At 38.2% G+C, this 24510-nt stretch overlaps 1 protein-coding gene across 2 annotated transcripts in view; it reads right to left on the bottom strand.

Annotated features, from left to right (window-relative positions):
• SLC44A5 (solute carrier family 44 member 5) overlaps positions 1-24510 on the bottom strand; it is a 414133-nt gene that overhangs the window by 170442 nt on the left and 219181 nt on the right. For both annotated transcript variants that reach the window (XM_043878476.1, XM_043878477.1), the window contains one exon: positions 4998-5046. In XM_043878476.1, the coding sequence (XP_043734411.1) occupies positions 4998-5046 (49 nt within the window). The remainder of the gene's footprint in view (positions 1-4997; positions 5047-24510) is intronic.

Genomic DNA, 24510 nt, shown 5'->3' with positions numbered 1-24510 from the left:
AGATAAATGGAATAGAATAGACAGCTCAGAAGTAAACCCACTCTAATATGGTCAATTAACCTACAATAAAGGAAGCAAGAATGTACAATGGAGAGAAACAGTCTCTTCAATTAATAGTGTTGGAAAAACAAGATAACTAATTGCAAAAGAATCCAACTAGACAACTTTCTCACACCATAAACAAAGTAAACTCAAATGGATTAAAAATTTAAATGAAAGAAATTTAAATGAAAGATGTGAAAACATAAAACTCCCAGAAGAAAACATAAGCAGTAACCTCTTTGACACTGGTCTTAGCAATATCTTAGCAATGTCTCCAAATATCCCATGGCTACAAAAGCAAAACTAATACAACTAGTTCAAACTAAAGAGTCTTTGCACAGTGAAGAAAACCACCAACAAAATGAAAATGCCACCTACTAAACTGGAGAAGATATTTGCAAACAATATATGTGATATCCAAAATATATAAATAACTCATACTATTCAATATCAAAAAATAAACAACCTGACTTAAAAATCAGTAGAAGACCTAAATGGACATTTTCCCAAAAAAGTCAGATGGTCAACAAGCACCTGAAAAGGTACTCAACATCGTTAGTCATCAGGAAAATGCAAATCAAAACCACAATGAGATATCACCTTACATGTGTCAGGATGGCTTTGTCAAAAAGACAGGAAACAATAAGAACTGGCAAGGATGTATGAGAAAAGGGAAACCTGGTGAACTATCAGTGGAAATATAAATCAGTACAGCCACTTTGGAAAATAGTATGGAGGTTTCTTTAAAAACTAAAAATAGGGCTTCCCTGATGGTCCAGTGGTTAAGTATCCAACTGCTAATGGAGGGGACATGGGTTCAATCCCTGGTCTCGAAAGATCCCACATGCCATGGGGCAACTAAGCCCATGTGCCACAACTACTGAGCCAGTACTCTAGAGCCCGCAAGCTGCAACTACTGAGCCCATGTGCCACAACTACTAAAGCCCATGATCCACAACAAGAGAAGCCACCGTAATGAGTAGCCTGCACAGCACAGCCGGAGGATAGCCCCCTCATGCTGAAGCTAGGGAAAGCCTGTGTGCGGCAACAAAGATCCAGCACAGGCAAAAATAAAAATTAATAAAGAAGTAAATATAAAAACAAAACCAAAAACAGAAGTACCATATGATTCAGCAATTCCACTTCAAGGTATTTATCTGAGGAAAATGAAAACACTAGTTCAAAAAGATATATGCAGCCTATGTTCATTGCAGTACTATTTACAATATTCAAGATATGGAATCAACCTAAGTATCCATCATTATATGAATGGATAAAGATGTGGTATGGTGTGGTATAGTGTATGTGTGTAATGGAATATTACTCAGCCATAAAAAAGTGAAATCTCACCATCTGTGACAGTATTATAGACGTAGAAGGTGCTATGCTAAGTGAAATAAGTTAGAGAAAAACAAATACCATATGATTACATTTATATGTGGAATCTAAGAAACAAAATAAAAGAACAAACAAAACAGAAACAGATTCATAAATACAGAGAACTGATAGTTGCCAGAGGGGAGAGACATGGTAGGACAGACAAACGGTGAAGGGAATTAACAAGGTACAAACCTCCAGTTATAAATAAGTCACAGGAATATAATATATACATAGGGAATAGAGTCAATAATATTTTAACAATTTTCCATGGTGACAGATGGTAACTAGCATAATGAATAAAAATATTAAATCACTATGCTGTATACCTGAAACTAATATAATATTGCATGCTAATTACAATAATAAAAAATATTGAATCACAGAGTCACAGAGTTTCAAGGTTGGAAAGAAATCAGAGGTCAATTAGTGCAACTCCTTTATATGAATGAATCCCCTTCACAACATTCATAATAAATGCCCTTCAGTCTCTCCTTAAATCCCTTCATGATAGTGAATTTAACCTTTTCCCAGTGCCTCAGGTAAAAATAAGCACATCTTATTACATTCCAGACAGATTTGTACCATTTATAACAATAGTTATTTTCAGCATTGTGAAACCTATCAATTTGATTAGTATGAGTCATAGGTCCTTCATCTCCTTTGTATATAGAGAAGGGAAAAAATCAATTATGGAACATTCAAGGTTTTCATTTCTATTTACCTGTCTGCCTATAAGCTACTTCTTTCAAGAATGAATATTCTGACTTAGTGAAATGACTTAAAACTGGATGCAACAGCATTATTAAAATAGAAATAGAAATTCAAAATCCTGAAAAGAAATGCTCGACTCAAAGGCTAATGTAGTTGATGGCACTGAAATTAAATTATCAGTGGGCTTTCTACAAGTCAGGACAAAAGGAGAAACAGTAGCTTACAGCTCTCTTTATATAACAGAAGAAAGTATACCAACTTTCCATTAAATGAAAATTTTTCTTAGTTGTAAAATTGTAAGAGAAATTTCTCATGTAGCAGCTTGTAAAAGAGATTTATTTCTCAGTTTTCTATGTGCATTCATTTTTGCCCTCTAATGTACTGCCAAGAATACTGCTAAACATCCCTTAAACTTTTACAAAAATCTCACAACCTCAATCCAATGCTAAAATTCTATTGACTATAGGGGACAAAGCACAGGGACTGGTTAATTCCTTTCCAAACGGGACTATCAAAAACACTGTTTGTGGAACTTCCCTGGAGGTCCAGTGGTTAAGAATCTGCCTTCTAATATAGGGAATCAGGTGTGATACCTGGTTGGGGAACTAAGATCCCACACACTGCAAAGCAACTAAGCCTGTGTGCTGCAACCCAATCAATGCAGCCAAATAAATATTTCTTCAAGAACTGTTGTTTGTTGTCAACATTATGGGACATTAGCTTCCATATACGCCCAATTCTTAGCTTAGTTAATGTTTAGTCACTAAGTCGTGTTTGACTCTTGGTGACCCCTTGGACGGTAGCCCGCCAGGCTCCTTCTGTCCATGGGATTTCCCAGGCAAGAATACTAGAGTGGGTTGCCATTTCCTTCTCCAGGGGATCTTCTTGGCCCAGGATCAAACTCCTGCCTTGGCAGGTGGATTCTTTATCGTTGAGCCAGCCAGGAAGTCCCTCTTATCTAAGTAGATGGGGACAAATGAGAAACTAAGCTAATCTCTTCTATGGAATTACCATCATTCCTTCACTTCTCTTGCAAACAACTACAGTTGGGTGATCACTGGGCACAAAATGATGTTCTTGTGAACTGAAGAGGTATACAGAACATGGTGAATGGTGAGCAGACAGTGCTGTGACGGTCTGCTGGAATATCTGATAAGACTTGGGATCTCTCAAAAAGAAACTGACATTATGTAAGTAACATGTTATTTAAGCTGGCCTTGATGCAGAGGTAATGTGAAGAAGGTGGGGTTTCTCACTTGCTCTTGAAACACCTCAACTATTTTCCCAGAAAATGCATTATAAACCTCTGTATCTAAAAATTTACCAATGAGAGAACTGTGTCTTTCTATAGTTAAGCCCCCATGGTTTTACAATACTTCTCTCCATTCTTAGACTAAAGAATTAGGGGGAAAAAAAAAAGAATTAGGGGGAGGGGGATGTATACACAATGATTATTTCACCTTTGAAGGCTTTTTTGGTGCTAAGACACCACAAAAGGCCTTTAGTAAAAATAGATTACTTTCCTCACAGTGATCATCACAGTGCTTTAGACTTTACCTGGACTACCTGGTTCTACCAGTACATTCTAAATAACTGAAGACAGATTTTAACCTCCTTCCCCACACCCACAGCCAGTCAGACCAAGCTCTGCTTTCTTCTCTATGGCTAGAAAAGGCATTAACTCTAATCTGTATTTCATCTGTGTAAATTTGATAGCTCCCTTATTATCATTGTTTTTGTTTCTACTGTTGAATCTGGATTATATCTAGAGATCTCTTGAGGTCAATAAACTAGATGCCATTCATACAAATTAGTTACTATAAAATGAATGCAAGTACAATAAAAGTAACCTCCATATCAAATGAGGCTGTTTGTACACTGGTCAATAAAATGTATTCATGGTGTTACCATGGAGAGAATGAGAGAGATTTCAGGCTTACTCTAAAGAGGGCATAGGTACATCTTTGAATGAGTGACTCAAACAAATGACTTGGCTTCTTATAGAATTAGAATAAATTAGATACACATTTGTTTAAAGCTAGGATATTACAGAGACATAACAGTAATGCTAATATACATGCTGGCAAGTGAAAATAAGGACGCTGATCATTATTTCACATCACAGTTTATTATGACATGCAACTGCCAGAAATCAAAGTCAATGCTAAGAAAGAAAAAAAAAAACTACCCACAGCATAATCTCCTTTTCATTTTTAGCCATTCTACCCTGCAAGCTCCCTTTTTGATTAGCGGGAAACCTGAGAATAGAGGGTAGAAAATAATAATAAAAGAAGCCTGTGAATTATTGGATAATTTTTAAACGCCATGCCACCTTGCAGGAGAAACACCAGTTGAGACAAGCAGATATTTCCCTAGAGCAGTTTAAAATACCCTAAAGCGTACATATGGCATTGGTGAATGGATGACTCTGAGAAAGCTCTCTGCTTTGGGAGGCTGAGTGGCACAAATACCCTGTGTGGAGGAAGTTGGCATAGCAACTCTGCATTTGCAGTGGTGAATCACAGAGTAAACAGGTGCATAAAACAACTACTGGAATGTGTCTGTTCTCTACAAAGTGGTTAAATCTTGTAAAGCAGTTTTTTGCTTCTCTTTTCAAGAAACACAAACTCTTCAGTCTAATAAATTGAGGCAGTTAGTTTGCTGAATAGGAGAGGATATTCATGACTCCTGGGAAGATTTATTCCCTGTACTTACCCTGTATAAATAAGGGGACATTTACACTAAAAATAAGTCATTTCCTTCTCATAGTAGACACAATTCTCTGTTGACCGGAAAATGATGTTAAAAAAAATAAGCTTTCTGTGTTTGTTAACATATGCATTCCAGAGAAAAGAACTGCTTACCTGTTGACAACGGGTCCTCTGAAATGCGGATCATATGCCCTTGGAGTACCTGCATTTAAAATAAAGAACTGTCTAAGCATGTAAGCCAATGAAATGGCAAATAAATATACAGAAAATATGAATAAAGAAAACTTCATATCTTAGCCAGTCCACTGCTTAGTGCAGTGTTGAACTCATTCTTTGGTCCAGTGAAACATCAGTTATACCTTGGATGCAGCTGTCAATCATTTTCCCTCTCTCCAGCTAGAAGTCTGGGAAGAGCTGGTAAGCACCACATTCTTAGGCACACTGTGTACATCTCTCCCACTGTTCTTAGCAGCAACATCATAGATCACAGCCAAGAGAGCAAAACTTGAAGCCCTTCCAGTCTGCAAAAATGCATTCTACCATCTGCCATTTCCAAGTATAGCTGTGTACTTGTGAGGGGCACAGAGTAACAGAGATGTCTGCTTATCTCAGTTCTCCCTTTCCTCTCAGTACACGAAGCTTTCCTTTGAGAAACTGGAATACCAGTCACCACTGGTCTCTGCCATGTTGGCTATATGTTATGCAAAAATCATTATTATATTTTACTATACAAATGTTATTTTTATTGCTTTTTATCATTATTTTTTAGATCTACTGGCAGACTTGATACCATCTGAAGAAATGCCCTAGTCATTCACTGTTGTAACATGAATTGTCATATATTACCCTTGCCTTTATTTTTTTTTTAATTTTTATTAGTTGGAGGCTAATTACTTTACAATATTGTAGTGGGTTTTGTTATACCCTTGCCTTTAAACAATACAAAGTAGACACAGAATGGCCTTTTCCCCCACATGTACTGGGTACACCCAGTAACAAGTTCTGTAAAATCATTTCTCGCCAAAGGTTTATATTTTGCAATTCTCAACCCCCTGACTCTTCTCCCCCAACCAAAGGATTCCTGCTCCCTTCCTCTATAAAAGGCCTGAATTAAAGACAGAATTTCAAAAGAGTCTGGAAAAAAGAGGCCTGTGTGTCAGCAATCTGACTCAGCCTGTATTCAATGGGGAAATTAGACCTGAGGACTCCAAAGCCTCTTCAGTGTAATCACAGGCTGAGGGCAGAACAACACGAAGGAGAGGACAGACTTGGAACAGAAATCCAAGAGCCAGTCAGTCAGCAAGTATTCATGAAGCACCTGTTATACATTGAGAGCTCTGAGGGCATACAGAAGATATATAAGGATGCTTCCTGTCTTGGAGACCTCACAGTTGGTGGGCAAGATTGACATATTGATTCATTCAACAAACATTTCTTGATAATCTTTATATATCAGGTCTTGTATTATAATACATGAGCAATGAATAGACTGTATAAAATAATAAAGTACTAAATTGTATGGTACTAATCTGAAGTGTTACAAGAGTTCTGAGAAAGTAAGTTTCATCGAGGACTAGAGCAGTCAAGAGCATTTCATTCAAGAAGTGAGATTTTTGTGAAAGATTGGAACAAAATAAAAGGGAAAAGGGAAACATTCTGAATGGATGAAACTAGAATTCTGTTAAATTCAGTAACTACATATTGATCACCCATTATGTGCTCTGCATTGAAAGAAGCACTGCAGGGAATACAGGGTTTAATGAAACATAGTCTCTTTCTTCAACAGGCTAACAGAGTGGTGAGCAGGGAGAGAAATAAGAAAAGACCACAAGTCATAGAAAACAAGACAGAATATAATACCATTAGAGGGGGTACATGGAAAGTATTAGGCACATTCTAAGGAAGGAAAGGTCACATTCAGTTGAGATTAGTAAGGAAGAGTTCCTAGAGTCACAGCATCTTGAGATGGACAAGCATGAAGTCATAGAGTTAGGAATGAACAGCAAGTGCATGGGGATGGTGAAAAGATCAGCCTGATTAGAATCCTAGATAATCGGACAGAAAGAGGAAAACATAAAGCTAAATAGATAGTATGGAACCAGACTACAGAAAGCCTAAAAAACCAGGAACAGAAGGTATTTTATACATCCTAGGCCAACAGGGAGTCATAGAAGGATTTCTTTTTTTGTCCAGAACTATAACTTAATGCAAAAAACAGTAGTTTCATCTTTCTCATGTGAAGATGAACCATTTTGATTCTAAATGTTACTTCATTCCCAGATCTCATGTGAGTTTTTCTTGTAACTTGGAAGGTAGGTAGTTATTTTAATCTGACTTTTCAGATGCTGGTTGTTCACAATGACAAGTTGTCTGAGGAAATACCCAGAGCTCAGAGTTGAGAAGGGCCAGTGGCCACAGGACACACTTTGGGGATCCCCCAGGATAGGGGAATGCTAGGCCTCAGCTTCTAGAATAAATCTTAGGTTTACTTTCATTATTTCAAGTTGTCACTTAGTGGGACAGGTCTCTTTCTGATACAAATTCTGCACATTTACATCACACGTCTTTGGGCTCCAGGTTGGGTATTGACAGTCAAGGACATTGGGTCATAGGATTTTCAACAAAGGAATGACATGGTAGAAGCAGGGCTTAATTAAGGAATAATCTAGTGGCAGTATATAAGTGCTATCACAAAGTGCAAAGTCAAGGGGACCAACTAGGAACCTATTGCAATAATAGAGGTGAAGTCATGTGAGCCCCACCCCAAATGGTGGTGGAAGTAATGGAAAGAGAGATTCATCCATCACCACAGAGCAGTCATGAGGCTAAGGGGTTAGGAGCAACGACTCTGGAGTCAGACTGCCTATTCTCTGTCACTTACTAGCCGTGACCCTAGACAGATCATATCACTTCTCTGAGTCTCAGTTTCCATATCTGTAAAGGGTTAGTCACTCAGTCATATCCAACTCTTTGCGACCCCATGGACTATAGCCCTCCAGGTTCTTTTGTCCATGGGATTCTCCAGGCAAGAATACTGAAATGGGTAGCCATTCCCTTCTCCAGGGAATCTTCCCAACCCAGGGATTGAACCCAAGTCTCCTGTGTTGCAGGCAGATTCTTTACTGTCTGAGCCAACAGGAAATCCCATATATCTATAAATGGGGATGACAATAGTATCTATGCCATAAAGATGTTATGAGGATTAAATGAATTAATACTTGTAACAATGCTTAAAACAGTGGTTGACACTTAGTAAGCCCCTATGTATATTTATTTTTAGTCAGAATTACATGAAAAAGATAAAAAGCACTTGAGTGGTAAGACTTACGGTGTGAAAGAGAGATGTCAAAAAAAGACCAAATAAAGAGATTTCAGACCTAGAAATTGTGATTCTCAGTTACTTTTGTTCTCTTACCTCAGTTTAAGGTTGATGTTATTAAAACAGTTGGGAACGTTAGCAAGTGGAAGAAACTGTAAAGTTGTTATGAGAAAAAGAGCATGAGGCTGATTCAGCTCATGGGGACATCTAATTGAAAGTCTAGTGTTCAACTTAAATCAAGAAACCGAAGTCTTATGGAGAAGGAGAGGAATGAAATGGGAATTTGATGATGGGGGATAAAAGATATAACATTTAGAATGGATAAACAACAAGGCCCTACTGTAAAGCACAGGAAACTACATCCAGTCTCCTGGGATAAACCATAATGGAAAAGAATATTTTAAAAATGAATGTATATATGTGTAAAACTGAGTTATTTTGCTATACAGCAGAGGTTGACAGAACATTCTAAATCAAATATACTTCAATAAAAAGTTTTTTGAAAGAAATTGAAGTCTGGGTCAAATCTTGAGATAAATACTTGAAATTCATATCTTTATCACATTAAAAATAATAAATTCCATAAAGAACATCAGGATCTGTTGTTATAATGACAATAACAATAATACTTAACACATTTTCAATCATTAAATGTTAAGGACTCTTCTAAGTGCTCTCATGCATTATTTTGCTTACTTTGAAAAATAAATGTATTCTTTAGTTAGATTAGAAACTATTGTTAGCCTCATTGTACATATGCAAAAACCGAGACATAGAGAGGCCAAGCTACCCACTGTCACCAACATGGTATATAATGGACCTGGGAGCCACACTGCCCTATCTCACTGAAGCAAAACAGATGCCTCTGGTCATACCCTGCAAAGCCAGCATGGGTTCCTACTCTGGGGGAAGTGAGTAGAATGCTTTCTGTTTGAGAGAGCTGTAAATACTTCAGTTCTGACACAGTTGTCAGCTTCTCCTTTTCTGACTGCCTGCTCTGCCTCTGCCTCATGGCAACAAATACATTTCAGGGTGTCCAGTCACCATTCCTCTGGGAACTGACTTCCTCTCTAATCCACAGGCATGGTCTCTAGCTGCCAAGTTTCTCCCTTGTAGCTGTTTCCCGGCAATCAGTGACTAGATCTGGTTTGGATATTACACCCAAACTAGGCCAGTCATTTCTGGTCACTCTATCCCAGGGGTTAGAATTAAAACAGACAGTGAAAGATCAGAACTGCAAAATGTAAAGCTTGAAGACCAGAGAAGCAGAGAAAGCAAGCTTTCAGAAAGAAATCACTGAAGCCAATGTATAAGAAGCAGCAAAGATGGAAATCTTCATGGACTTCACCTTTGTGTTCCAGTCCCTACCCAAGACCTGGGTTGAGTTTTGTGTGATATATTATATCCTTATACTGAAGTCTTCTATCTTGCTTTTTGCTAGTTCACATCTGTTACAGGCAACCAAAGACTACCACTGATACACTCTCTCTTGACCTGACTTAAGGTTTCAACAACTCATTTTAACAACGTTTATTATATTCTTGCAGTAAAAAGTTGGTAGGGATTTGAGGAAGAATTCTGGAGACTGAGTCTGCTTTCACAAATCTCAAGTGAAAATAAGAAATATAAGCTTAAGACTAAAATTTCAGCACCAGTGTCAAAGAGCCATGATAGAGATGTGCAGAGGGTGCCATGGAGTCAGAGGGGGTCATGAACAGATAGGTCTCTCTACCTCCTGGCTGAGGCGAACTTGGGCTCTACTTTCCACCAGTACTCAGGCCCCTGTGCATTGACTTGGAAATGAACACTAGTGCTGATATTCTTGCTGGTTCAAGATTTCCATCCCCAAACTGGCTGGATAGCTAAAATATACTAAAACCATTTTATCTAGCCCCTCTACACCAAATACTATAGTTCCAAAGGTCTGGGGTAGACTTGTCCTATCAGATAATTCTGATGCACAATCAGATTTGGAGACCACTAGGTCACTTGAGAGAATTTGGAAAATTCAGCAGTGGCCACAGGACTGGAAAAGGTCAGTTTTCATTCTAATCCCAAAGAAAGCCAATACCAAAGAATGATCAAACTACAACACAATTGCACTCATCTCACACGCCAGCAAAGTAATGCTCAAAATTCTCCAAAACAGGCTTCAATAATACGTGAACCGAGAACTTTAAGATGTTCGAGTTGGATTTAGAAAAGGCAGAGGAACAAGAGATCAAATTGCCAACATCTGCTGGATCATAGAAAGAGCAAGAGAGTTCCAGAAAAACATCTACTTCTGCTTTACTGACTACACCAAAGCCTTGACTGTGTGGGTCACAACAGTGGAAAATTCTTCAAAGAGATGGGAATACCAGACCACCTGACCTGCCTCCTGAGAAATCTGTATGCAAGTCAAGAAGCAGCAGTTAGAACTGGACATGGAACAACGGACTGGTTCCAAATTGGGAAAGGAGTACATCAAGGCTGTATATTGTCACCCTGCTTATTTAACTTACATGCAGAATACATCATGTGAAATGCCAGGCTGGATGAAGCACAAGCTGGAAGCAAGATTGCTGGGAGAAATATCAATAACCTCAGATACACAGAAGACACAAACCTTATGGCAGAAAGCAAAGAGGAACTGAAGAGCCTCTTGATGAAAGTGAAATAGGAGAGTGAAAAATTTGGCTTAAAACTCAACATTCAAAAGATTAAGATCATGGCATCTGGCCCCAATCACTTCATGGCAAATAGATGGGGAAACAATGAAAACAGTGATAAACTTTATTTTCTTGGGCTCCAAAATCACTGCAGATGGTGACTGCAGCCATGAAATTAAAAGACGCTTGCTCTTTGGAAGGAAAGCTATGAAAAACCTAGACAGCATAGTAAAAAGCAGAAATATGACTTTGCCAACAAAGATCCATCTAGTCAAAGCTATGGTTTTTCCAGTTGTCATGTATGGACGTGAGAATTGGACCAGAAAGAAAGCTGAGCACCAAAGAATTGATGCTTTTGAACTTTGCTCTTGGAGGAGACTCTTGAGAGTCTCCTGGACTTCAAGGAGACCAAACCAGTCCATCCTAAAGGAAATCAGTTCTGAATATTCATTGGAAGGACTGATGCTGAAGCTGAAGCTGCAATACTTTGGCCACGTGATGCAAAGAACCGACTCATTGGAAAAGACCCTGATGCTGGGCAAGATTGAAGGCAGGAAAAGAAGGGGACAACAGAGGAAGAGATGGTTGGATGGCATCACCGACTTGATGGACATGAGTTTGAGCAGGTTACAGGAGTTGGTGACAGATAGGGAAGCCTGGCGTGCTGCAGACCATGGGGTCACAAACAGTCGAACATGACTGAGCAACTGATCTGAGGTCACTTGATTTCATTCTGAATTTTATTCCTAACCTCTGTTTCACTCATGCACTATCCTTAATTCTAGCTGTACATAACAGACCAAGCCTAATGAAGTGAGAGAAAAGCAAATCATTAGACATGTATGAGATTTGGGAAACACAGCATCAAGGGTAAGAGATAACAGCTACAGGAAGAGAAGCAGAAAGTGACATTCAAGAAAACTCAAGAATTTCAAGAAAGAAGGATTATAAATTCCACAAAAATATTATTATTAAGTGAATGCTTCTTTGTACCAGGGACTGCTATAAGAGCTTTACACACATATGTCATTTTTGACAATTCTACACAAACACAATGTGAATAGTACCTGCTTGAACTATGCAATACAATAGCACTGGCATATTTATTTTGTCATTTAATGCTCTCAATAATTCTATGATGTGTGCCACTGTTATCCTTCCATTTTATAAATGAGGAAGTTGAGTCACAGCTAATTTGCCTTAGCTAAGTCATCTAACAAGAGGTGGAGGTGGCATTCAGTCTGACCCCAAAGCCTCTGCTGAGCTACCTGGCCATAAATTTCTCAATAGTGACCTTAGAGAAATTTCATAGATGAGTGGAGAAGGAAATATATTGAAAGAGATTGGAAGCTTATATTGATCCTGTAATTATTTTTTTCAAAAAGATGGGCAAAACTAGTTTAAAAGTGTCTAGGCTGGCTTCCAATTTTTGTGTGATTTGTACCTTACAAAGTGAAAAACTGGATTGCGGTGTAAATGAAATGTTATTGTCAAATTTTCTGAAAAGCTGACACTTTTTGACTGTAATTTCTGGCTGCCTTATATTTCAGTTGCAAATATACTAAGACCTCAGTCAAATGATAAGATTTAGCTGATTTCATATAGTAATAGCAGCTGGAAAGTGATAACTTCATTCTGCCCCATGTGCTGACAGAACCTGTATTGTCATGCAAATTTTTTATTTCCTGAAATCAATACAGGGTATTGCTTTTTCTGAGGCTCTCATGTGCTCTAATTGCATCTCTGGAATAAACAGACTGAGGGACCAGCTAAGTAAAAAGGGCTATAATGCTTCACTACCACATAGCTCAGCTAATTAAGTGCAATTCATATTTCTCACTTAAAGGAAAAGAAAAGAAATTAAGATTAGGTAATCATTTTAAAAGCTTCATCAGTTCTTATGACTCTCTGATCACCAAAATTGTTGTGATAATAGAATCACTAAAAATTATTCATTATAGACAGTTGCACATTTGTTATTATAGCTAACAGTTTATATTGCAGTTTATAGGCATACAGTGCAATTTTTTCTTACTAGAAATAATTCCTGAAGATTATGAAAAACAGTCCAGGTAATTAATTCAGTTTATGGGTGCCAACTGCACATGACTCAGTCAAATGAAAACAGCAAGATAAAGCAGCTGATTATGCCCAGACACTTTTCTTTCTTAAAAGCAATGTTTTTCAAAGAAAATGACAATATAACTACCATTGATCAGTTATTTAAAGCAAAAATCAGACATTTAATGTTATTCCTTCAGGTGCTCTCCTTCAGAGAACCTAATGTGACTTAGAGTGTGAAGGGGGAACTAAGGTGGGGCAAACAAGTATCCGAGAACTTAGAACTGTTATGAGCAAGCGCATTGGATAACTTTCCAACAAGCATGGGAAAATAGTGTGGTACAAAGTTGTCTTATTTTAGTATTCTACAATAGTCAGTGGAGAATTGGGAATAATTAAATACTTGTTTTACTTTACCTTTCAAATATGTTTATGAAGGTGTGTCTATAAATGAGGCCCTGTCATTTAATCAAAGGAAAAGTTCCCTTCCCTCTAAGTCTCAATGAAGGACAAAGAGCCATATTCCTTGCCATTTCTTAGTGGACGATGTTCCAATTTCACAGCCCATATGGCCTTTCTCAATCTGGCCCATTCACCTGCCTCACCTCCTACCATTCCTCACTTCAAACTTGATCTTTTAGCAATTCTGAACTGCTATGGTTCCCCTCCAAAAGTGACTCAGCTGGTAAAGAACGGTGGATTCTTTACCAGCTGAGCCACCAGGGAAGCCCAAGAATACTGGGGTGGGTAGCCTTTCCCTTCTCCAGTGGATCTTCCCAACCCAGGAATTGAACTGGGATCTCCTGCATTGCAGGCAGATTCTTTATCCGCTGAGCTACCAGGGAAGCTTGTATTTTATACAGTGCTCTCTGAATAATATGACTTTCCCTTCTTTGTTCCTTTGGCAATGGTTAGAGGAAGTCTACAGTTCTGCTCACAGATTTCCCATTCATTGTCAAGAAGGACAAGGACTAAAGACATTCTACTGCTCACTATGCCAGTAAGTGAAGCCCACTTTGACTGGTCCCTACGTCATGGTAGCTAATTCCATTCATCTCTGAGACATATATTTCTATTATTGCACGCGGTATACTGTATTGTTGCATGTGGTATACTGTGCCAACAAGGTGTTTGTTTACATGCTGTGGTAGATAGATGCTCATGTCCTAATCCCCAAACTTGTGACTATGTTACCTTACATGGCAAAAGGGACTTTGCAGATTTAGTTAAGTAGAAAATCACAAGACATAGAGATTACCCTGGATTATCTAGTTGAGCCTTGTATAATCACAAGAGTCCTTAAATAGGGAAAGGGGAGACAGAAGAGTCAAAGGAGATGTGACAACGGAAACAAGGTCAAAGTGATGTGACATGAGAAAAACTTGACTGGCCATTGCTGGCTTTGATGACTGAAGTGAGTGATGAGTCAAGAAACGTGGCCACCTCTAGAAGGCGGAAATTTAAGAAGACTGATTTCTCTCCCATAGAACCTCTAGGAAATAATGCAGCCCTGTCAACACCTTGATTTCAGTCCACTGAGACCTATTGTGGACTTCTGACCTCCAGAATTATAAGTCTGTGTGATTTTAAGCCACCTCATTTGTGCTAAGTCATTACAGCAGCAAGAGGAAGCTAATCCACATGACTATTCCTCCTATTGGATTGATAGCTCCTTTAGGGCAGAAACTAGACTTTGAGGATTGCTCTATTGCTATTATCTGCTTCAGTACCTGGTGTATACAAAATAGGCATTCAATAAATGTCTACAGAGTAAGTTTAAAAATAATGTCAATGTAATTGTGAACTCTTCCCTGGTGGCTCAGGTGGTAAAGTATCTGCCTGCAATGTGGGAGACCTGGGTTCAATCCCTGGGTCACAGGATTCCCTGGAGAAGGGAATGGCAACCCGCTTCAGTGTTCTTGCATGAAGAACTTCATGGACTGAGAAGTCTGGTGGACCACAGTCCATGAGGTCGCAGAGTCGGGCATGACTGAGAAACTAACACTAACTATTTTAATTTAGGTTATAAAAATACAAATAGGAAATCAATCTTGACAGTCATCAGCTAATTATTTTAGACAGGTTTCAACTTGGATTAAAAGCAAGTTAATAGACTCCTAAAAACACACTTACATTAAAAAAAAAATTTACTCCCCCATCACTAACACTAATTTATCATTCTGTAACGTCAAGATCAGTAGGAGCTAACAAAGGAAGTAAGAGAGACAGTACCTCACACTGGTGAGTAAAAATTGCTGTCAAATTACCTGGCATCAAATGTCATCTCTGCCACTACAAGCTGCGTGATCTTGAGAGAATTGCTTTTTTTCTCTCTGAAGTTCCATTTTTGTCATTTATAAAGTGATAGGTAGTAGCAAAAAGTACAAAATGAAAAAAGAAGGAAACAATTTCTTCCTTCAGGATGACCATCTAACTGGAAAATAATAAAGTATATGTAAATCACCTTTATAATGTAAGTCAATCTGTGCAGAACTAGTGCAAGCCACCTTTAGTTGGATCGTCACCCTGACTGTGACACCAACAATTCCAAATGCTTTCAATGACTAAGCTGGGTGTAACATTTATGAAATCACTTTTCGAAAGAAAGAAATTTTGAGCACGCTTAAAGGATAGAATCTTGTGCCACCTGGGAAAGCTGGACAAAAGCACATGCTGAGCCAGAGCAAAGAGAGAATCTGGGGGAAGAAACATGAGAGCATTAGGGGAATGACGCACACCATCAGGAGCTGCAGGATTTACAGAGCCCCCCAAGTCTTCTGGGAAAGTAACACAATCGTCGCATGTTTCTGCTTCTGCATGATGCGGAGGAAACAGAAAAGCAAAGGCAGAGGAACCAACATGAAGATTGCTGTCATATTTCAGACATAAGATGGTGGTAGGTGCCTGACTGAGACTGTAGCAACAAGAGAACATGAGGCAATTCCAGAAGCTCTGCAGAGGAGTACATTTGGTAGGGGAGAAAGAAAGGGCACAGTACCATGCTTCACCACCTCATGTTGGCAATGTCTCTTGCAGAAAATGATGTGCATTCCAGAAACTCCTCTGGAGCAGAAACATGACCCCACATTGGACATGGCAAGATGAACGGAAATGCAATAAGACTTCTTCAGCACTGATCCAAACCAAACAATACTATGGTATCATGACCTTTTGATGGTTGTTCTTCCCCCATACTGAAAAACTTCCTAAACATATGAATGACAAAACACTGCAATGTCAAATCTCTTGCTTTAAAATTTTTTTTAAATCTTTTTTTCAAAGATTTTTTTAGGGGGCTTCCCTTGGGGCTCAGCTGGTAAAGAATCCACCTGCAATGCGGGAGACCTGGGTTTGATCCCTGGGTTGGGAAGATCCCCTGGAAAAGGAAAAAGCTACCCATTCTAGTATTCTGGCCTGGAGAATTCTATGGATTGTATAGTCCATGGGGTTGCAAAGAGTCGGACACGACTGAGCAACTTTCACTTTCACTTTAAATCCACAGGGTTGGTTTCTAAATAGCTTGCATCATCATTTGAAATAATCTGCCCTATATGAACACAAATTGTTAACATTCAGTTTGAATGTCAACCTTAGGAGAAATACCTAAAAAAAGCAACCTCATGTCCACTGAGCAAGCAAAAGAAAACATACATAAAACACTCAGGCTGCTTCCTAATAGACCAGTTTTATAGGCAATGCTGAAAGATGCACGGTTAGGGAGCAATGGAAATGTACTTCTGAAAAAATGATTTTTCTTGACTACTGTGACAAAGCTCTGAATTTGTGCTATAGAACACCCATGAATTACTGGATAATCACACATCTTCTCAGAATAAATAAAATTATGAATCAATATTGATTTAAAAACAGTCTGGAAGCAAACAAGAACATGAATTGAGTTTGAAGGTTATCAGCTTGGGTTTTCTAATATTTCTCTCTAGCCATATTTGTATTTTATTGCTCAACATGAGGCACTTAAAAAAAAAAGACCAATAACATACTCTAATTACACTGAAGCAACTCCTTATTTTCCTAAAGTTTTCATAGGTTATGTATTTCATTAGCATACCAAGCCCTATTCCCATACCTCCAAGAAACTATAAGAACAATTTCACAACCAGAGATAGGAAACAAGGAGCATATTTACTTACCCTAAAAATAAAAATAAGTGACTTCATCTGGCCTTTCCATCTACAGAGTTCAAGCAAGAGCACAGTGAATGAATAAAGGTTAGGGAAAATGATAGTTTTCATCATTATATAAATATGAACATTAACTTTTGTAAAACAAAAAAGGAGAAAATTATCTTTAAAGCTATAACTGAGTAAAAGACTTCTGTTGAACTAAAGAATAAACACTACTAAAGAAAAATAGCAAGAATTGGTCAATTTATCACGAGTGCATAAAGCATTTTGGTAGCTGGTGATAACATCTCTTCTACTTCCTCATATGACCCAGAGGTTATTTATGAGAACAAAATTAAACTGCTTATCAACTCTGACTTTTACTACAACTCAAGAAGATGTAAGATAATAATCACTGGAAAAACATCCCTATTCCTGGGCCTCAAATGTAGGACTGAAAACATATTTTAGTGCATAATTTCTACCCACAAAGCATCATGACCAACAAATAAAACTGCAGATGGAGTGCACCATTAGAATCTGTATCATGTGGATGCCTCTACTTACAAGACAACTGAGGAAAAATTGTGGTAAACTATGGTTTTTAACCAACTGGTTGGTCAAACTTGTCACTTACAATGACCATCAGGGAATTAGCAGCCATCAGGGATACACAACCTACTTCATGATCCACTCGAAACTGTTAAATCTACTCAGAGAGAGAGCAAAAGAGAGAGACTGATGTTCTTTCTTCTTAGTGCTGTGGGTGGGGGTGTGTTACAGAACAAGATATTCCCTTGAAATGGATGCCTGGGGACTTATCTCATTCCTTCCTGGAGTCTTGTCTCCTTGGATCAAGTCAAAGATAAAATAGCCTGGATTTTATACTTGCAAATTCTATAGAACATATGTGAGGCAGAAATGCTCGTGAATTTTTTCTCCTCTTAGAATGGATTTCTCACAAAGAGAGTAAACATATTTTAAGTTCAATGTCAAAAGAAAACTTTGGGGATTATTTCTTTTACATTCTGTGCTGATTTAGAGAAGGGAGCGAAAAAACTAGGGAAGGGAAATCTAGCATGAAAGACAATGACTCAACTAAATAATCTGCCATGACATTGTGTATGTGTGTTAGTCAGTCAGCTGTGTCCAACTCTTTGACACCCCATGGACTGCAGCCCACTAGTCTCCTTTGTCCATGGGGTTCTCCAGGCAAGAATACTGGAGTGGGTAGCCATTCCCTTCCCGAAGAACTGAACCCTAGTTCTCCCACATTGCAGGCAGATTCTTTACCATCGGAGCCACCAAGGGGGCCCTGACATGCCGTGACAGTAGAAACATGAAACTGTGAAGATTAAATCTAGAAGTGAAAGTCTGTTAGCTTCAATTCCAAAAGCATGAGAGGTTCAACTGTTTTTCCTTTTTTTTTTTTTTCCCCCTTTATTTATTTATTTATTTTTCAGTGGGTTTTGTCACACATTGATATGAATCAGCCATAGATTTACACGTATTCCCCATCCCGATCCCCCCTCCCACCTCCCTCTCCACCCGATTCCTCTGGGTCTTCCCAGTGCACCAGGCCCGAGCACTTGTCTCATGCATCCCACCTGGGCTGGTGATCTGTTTCACCATAGATAATATACATGCTGTTCTTTCGAAACATCCCACCCTCACCTTCTCCCACAGAGTTCAAAAGTCTGTTCTGTACTTCTTTGTCTCTTTTTCTGTTTTGCATATAGGGTTATCGTTACCATCTTTCTAAATTCCATATATATGTGTTAGTACTGTTTTTCCTTTCTCTCTTTCTATAAAAACAACTAAATATTCTGAATATAAAGTTTAAAGAATATTTTTAGAGCACTGGAGAGCTGACAAAACAATGAAGAAAAGCCAGGCTCAAATCAAAGTGAAAGTGAGAACCCTGAGAGAGGAGAATACCACTAAAGTCATGATAACCCCAAGGATACTTAGCAACTTAGCAAATTAGGAGCAGAGGGGACAGAAGATCCAGGCCAGAGACTGCTCAAGATGAGCAGGAAAGTCAAATAGGAAATCGTTCCTCTGCCAAGCTGGAACTTCAAAGGACTATACCCTCAGAATAAAATGGACCTTACCCTTCAAAAGTTACCATGACACTGGGCAGTAAGATGGACGATAACACTCTCATTTGAATTTGCAGTGTATGTGAAGTTAATCTGCGTGGGTTCCTAAGAAACTGATAGACAATAACAGACTTCTGTTCAAACTCATCATTATTCTAAGAATTCTCACAAATAATTTTCTAACGAAACAGGCGCCTCACAATTAAAAAAACAAATTATATAAGGAAACAAGACACCACAAAAAAAACCTAGATAATCAACACACAACAAAATTTGACTAATAAAGTCTTTAAACATTTAAATCATTAGTCCCAGATTATAAAACTATGCTCACTCTTTTTCATAAATAAAAAGACAAGCTTGAAATTAAATGTGAAAAAGTATACAAAATTATTCTGCAGATTTGAAAATGAATCAAATCAAATCTGGAAGTGAAAATACAGTAAATGAAATGTAAAACTTAGTTAAGTTTGACATCAGATTAGACACAGCTGTAGAGGCAATTGGCAAACTAGAAAGTAAGTAAAAATAAATTATTTAGAATGTAGCACAAAGAAACTAAGGATGAAAAAATAGCAAAATATAGTTGATACACTGAGTACAGAGTGAGAAGTTTTACTATATGTCAAATCAGATTTCCAGAAAGAAAGAATAGAAATGATGGAGAGGGACAATGAAAGAGCAGAGAAGCCTACATCTAGTGACATGTAGTGTCCCTATGTCCTGTTCCCCAAGAAAGGGTGAAATAGAGACACTTTTCAGGAAAAAAAAAAAAAAAGCATGAAGGCTTGCCATTAGCAGCATCTCACTGAAATATATTAGGTATATATATTCCTGAAAGAAGAAACAGTAAGTCAGATGGAAGGTCTTTGATGAAAGAAGAAATCTAAACACCTAAGAAGGGAGAACAATCAGTGGCTATAGAAAGCAACAATAATAGAGTAGGTGGGGTTATATAAAACAAGAGAAAATTATGACAATTATAAAATGCAATCCAAGACTTGAAGTATTGTACACTTTTTGTATTCTGTAAATAGGAAGTAAAATATTAATGAATTTTAAATTTTAATGAGTATGCATGCTATAATATTTTAAAAAGCAGAATTGGTAAGCATTACTTTGAAAATATTATAGGAAGGAAAATGGAATAAGAAAAATTAGCCTACCCAGAATCAGATAAGAAAGAGAAGAAAATCTTTATAGAACAGTTAAGGCAATGGAAAAGTACCATGCAGGTTTCCCTTGTTATCCAAAAGCAGAGCATTTCGATGAAAATTTTAGTAAGCCAAAATGGCATTAAGCAAAGCAGCAGTTACCATAGGACACATCTTGCTAATAGATGCTCAAAATAAATTGAGATCAAGCACTGATGCTCACAGGCAGAGTTTAAAGGTGTGGCAGTTTGATGCCGAGACACTGGGGGAGGAGCCCGGCGTGCCGCTCTTGCTGTCTAGAATGCCTGCTGCCTCTACAAGAGGTGCATTGCAAAACAACTGCTGAATGAATTTCCACTTTTCATCTCTTTTTGTAAAAGTGAAAATCATCTTCTGATACCTTTCAGTTACTGAAAACAGATACAAATATAGGTCTGTCATAAAAAGCAAAGAGGTGCAAAGTGAACTTTTGAAAAGTAGGGTATGCCTATATAAGGTGATGCATATTGTTAATGGACTGAATCCTTGTGTCCTCCTTCAAATTCATATATTGAAGTCCTAGCACTCAATATCAGGAAGAAGGGTCTCAGATGAAGCCATGAAGGTAGGACCCCCACAATGGGATCAATGTCCTCATAGAAGAGGAAGGAGCTTCCCAGGTGGCGCAGTGGTAAAGAATACACCTGCCAATGCAGGAGACACAGGAGACGTGGGTTTGATCCCTGGGTTGGGAACATCCCCTGGAGTAGGAAATGGCAACCCACTCCACCATTCTTGCCTGGATAAATCCATGGACAGAGGAAACTGGCAGGCTACAGTCCAAGGTCGCAGAGCCAGACATGACTGAGCAACTGGACATGCACACATTCAAAAAGAGGAAGACAGACCAGAGTCAACTCTCTCTGCCATGTGGAGACAATGAGAAGGCAAGCATCGTCAAGCCAGAATGAAGGCTCTCACCAGGAACCAAAGCAGCCAGCACCTTGATCTTGGACTTTCCAGCCACCAGAATTATGAGAAAAAAATGTCTGTTGTTTAAGCCACCCAGTCTGATATTTTGTTGTAGCAGAAAAGACATATATAAACTCAAATATATTGACAATTACATTCAATACAAATGGACTAGATGTGCCTGTGAGAAATAAAAATTGTCATACTAGATTTAAAAAAAATCCAACTATATGCTACATGCATATCCAAAAATAAGAATATATGAAAGTTGAGATAAAAGGATGAAAAAAGATATGGCATATAAATCATAACCAAAAGAAAGGAGTTGTATGTAGTCTCTGAAAACAGAAATTACAGTGAAAAGCATTACTAGCATAAAGAGAGTCACTTCATAATGATAAAAGTTTCAATTAACCAGAGTGCTGTAACAGTTTCAATTACATGAAATTAATGAAATTTTAAATGTACTTGTATAGAACTACCAGAAAAAAAAGACAAATTCACATAGTAGGATATTTTAACATGCTTTCTCAGTATTTTATCAAATACTATGATAAAACGGGTCATAAAACCCCTATGGATGTACATTCTTTTCAACAAATGTGATAGAACAATGGTTATACACAAAGAAAAAAATACTAATCATTTTGGACTGCTGCCTCACATCAGACATGAAAGTTGATTCCAGATATAAAAAACTTAAAGTGAAAGACAAAGTTATAAAGCCTCAGAGAGATTATTGAACAATAGGGAAAAAAGGACTAGATACAAGGGAAATAAATGATAAATTTAACTACAACAAAAGTAAGAAATTCTGTTTTCAAAAGACTCACTAAAAAGTGGGATAAGACATTCACAGAGGATGCTAGTAACACCTATAACACTGAATTACTAATACCCAATGTAAAGAAATCCTATGGTTCAAAGAGAAAAAGACCAACCAAAAACTTCATGGAAAAGAGAGCAAAGGGCTTGGGTAGGGACTTCAGAGGAGGAAATCAAAATGGTCAATAAATAATAAAGTAATATTCTGGAAACAGTGAAGACTTTATTTTCTTGGGCTCCAAAATCACTGCAGATGGTGACTGTAGCCATGAAATTAAAAGACACTTGTTCCTTGGAACAAAAGCTATGACAAACCTAGACAGCATATTAAAAAGCAGAGACATTACTTTGCCAACAAAGGTCCATATAGTCAAAGCTATGGTTTTTCCAGTAGTCATGTATGGATGTGAGGGTTGGACCATAAGGAACGCTGAGTGCCAAAGGATTGATGCCTTTGAACTGTGGTGTTGAAGAAGACTCTTGTGAGTCCCTTGGACTGCAAGGAGGTCCAGTCAGTCAATCCCAAAGGAGATCAGTCCTGAATATGCATTGGAAGGACTGAGGCTGAAGCTCTAATACTTTGGCCACCTGATGTAAATTGCTGACTCATTAGAAAAGACCCTAACGCTGGGAAAGATTGGAGGAGGAGGAGAAGGGGATAACAGAGGATGAGATGGCTGGATGGCATCACTGACTCGATGGACATGAGTTTGAGCAGTCTCCACGAGATGGTGAAGGACAGGAAAGCCTGGCGTGCTGAAGTCCTTGGGGTCACAAAGAGTTGGACATGACTGAGCAATTTAACAACAATTCCATCTCATTAATAATAAGGCCGATATAAACAAAAGCCACAAAAAGAAAGAACTATATAAACCCAAAACACTTGTAAAAAGTAAAAAACTTGATAATATGATGCTGACAGAAGACATGGAATAATGAGATCTCATACACTGTGAGTAAGAAGGAAAACTGGTAGAACCACTTTTGGACAAGTTTAGAAAGTTGTTTTATTTATTGTCTGTCTTTTCCATTAGAATATAAGCTCTAAAAGGGTAAGGGCTTTGTTTTATCCACTACTATATGCCCTGCCACTCTGAACAGCAATTCTGAGTCATAGCAGCTGCTGATTAAATATTTGTTATGAACAAATAATGGAATGTCACCTAGAGCTGTCTTTTTAGTTATCTGTGCCACTACTTTTTATCCCCTCTCTAACATATACTGAGGCCAGTTCAGCTTTTCATAATGCTGCACATGCAACTATTGACCAGAACGCATCATAAAACTGACTTAAGAAGTGCTATGCTTTCAGATTTTAAAAGCTTGACTGCCTGCCAGATTTCAAACTTGCCTTCTACAGAGGAGACAATGAACATGAATCCACAAGTCAGGGGGAATGTGTACAGTTCTCAAGCACTCTCTAGTCACTTGGTTTACTTCAGTGATATTCCTACCAACTGACATTTCCTACTGCTGAGGCAGCCAAGGATGGGTGCAAACTCCAGCCTCAGGTTCATTAAGAAGAAATAATAATTTAAACCGGGGTTCTGCAACAACCAAGAAGGGTGGGATGGGTAGGAAGGTGGAAGGGAGGTTCAAGAGGCTGGGGATATATGTATACCTATAGCTGACTCATGCTGAGGTTTGGCAGAAACCAACACAGTTCTGTAAAGCAATTATATTTCAATTTAAAAAAATTAAAAATAAAAGAAACAATATAGGGTAAGATTTGCCACACTCTTCTAAGGGTGATTCTTCTTTTACAATTTACTTGCCTCAAAGGCCTGTAAATTAATATACAAACTTTCCTCCCATTAGTACTTTTTGAAATAAGTGAATTACTTTAGAGAGATTTTAAAGTTTCTACCTCTGAAGAACACATATAGAGTCTACCTGCAGAATCACTGCAGTTGCTACTTGCCATTAAATTCACCTGATTATCTCAGTGCCATCGGAAAAGGCTCTTAGAGGATAGAGGTGGCACCCTTTAGAGCAGCTTCATGTAGAGGTCAGCACAGCTGTGCATAAGGGGGTGTTTTAGGCATTTTGAAGATAACTCAGGTTATAGTCCAATTCCAATCATTCCCAGAGCTTTACTATTAATGGGATGATACCTAATTTAAGGTAGATAGCTGGTTAGTCACTCAGTCATGTCCAACTCCCTGTGACCCCATAGACTATAGTCCGCCAGGCCCCTCTGTCCATGGAATTCTCTGGGCAAGAATACTGGAGTGGGCTGCCATTTCCTTCTCTGGTAGCTAGGAGAGCTCAAAAAATCCATTGGTCATCCAGTGGTCCAATCAACTCTTGAGTTCTTAATTAAAACCTTCTAGGTCTTCTCTTCCAGGAACTCTCTATAATTTCTAAGACATTTATTTTTGACTCAGGTCTATTAGGTAGCTCTATGTTCTAAAGTGAAAAGAAGTTTTGGACAGACATCTTTTCTATGCCAAGATGATGAGAGTCTGCTACTGTCTTC

The sequence above is a fragment of the Cervus elaphus genome, chromosome 20 (genome assembly GCF_910594005.1).
Source record: "Cervus elaphus chromosome 20, mCerEla1.1, whole genome shotgun sequence".
Taxonomy (NCBI): Eukaryota; Metazoa; Chordata; class Mammalia; order Artiodactyla; family Cervidae; genus Cervus; species Cervus elaphus.
This window is presented reverse-complemented; position numbering and strand designations above follow the sequence as displayed.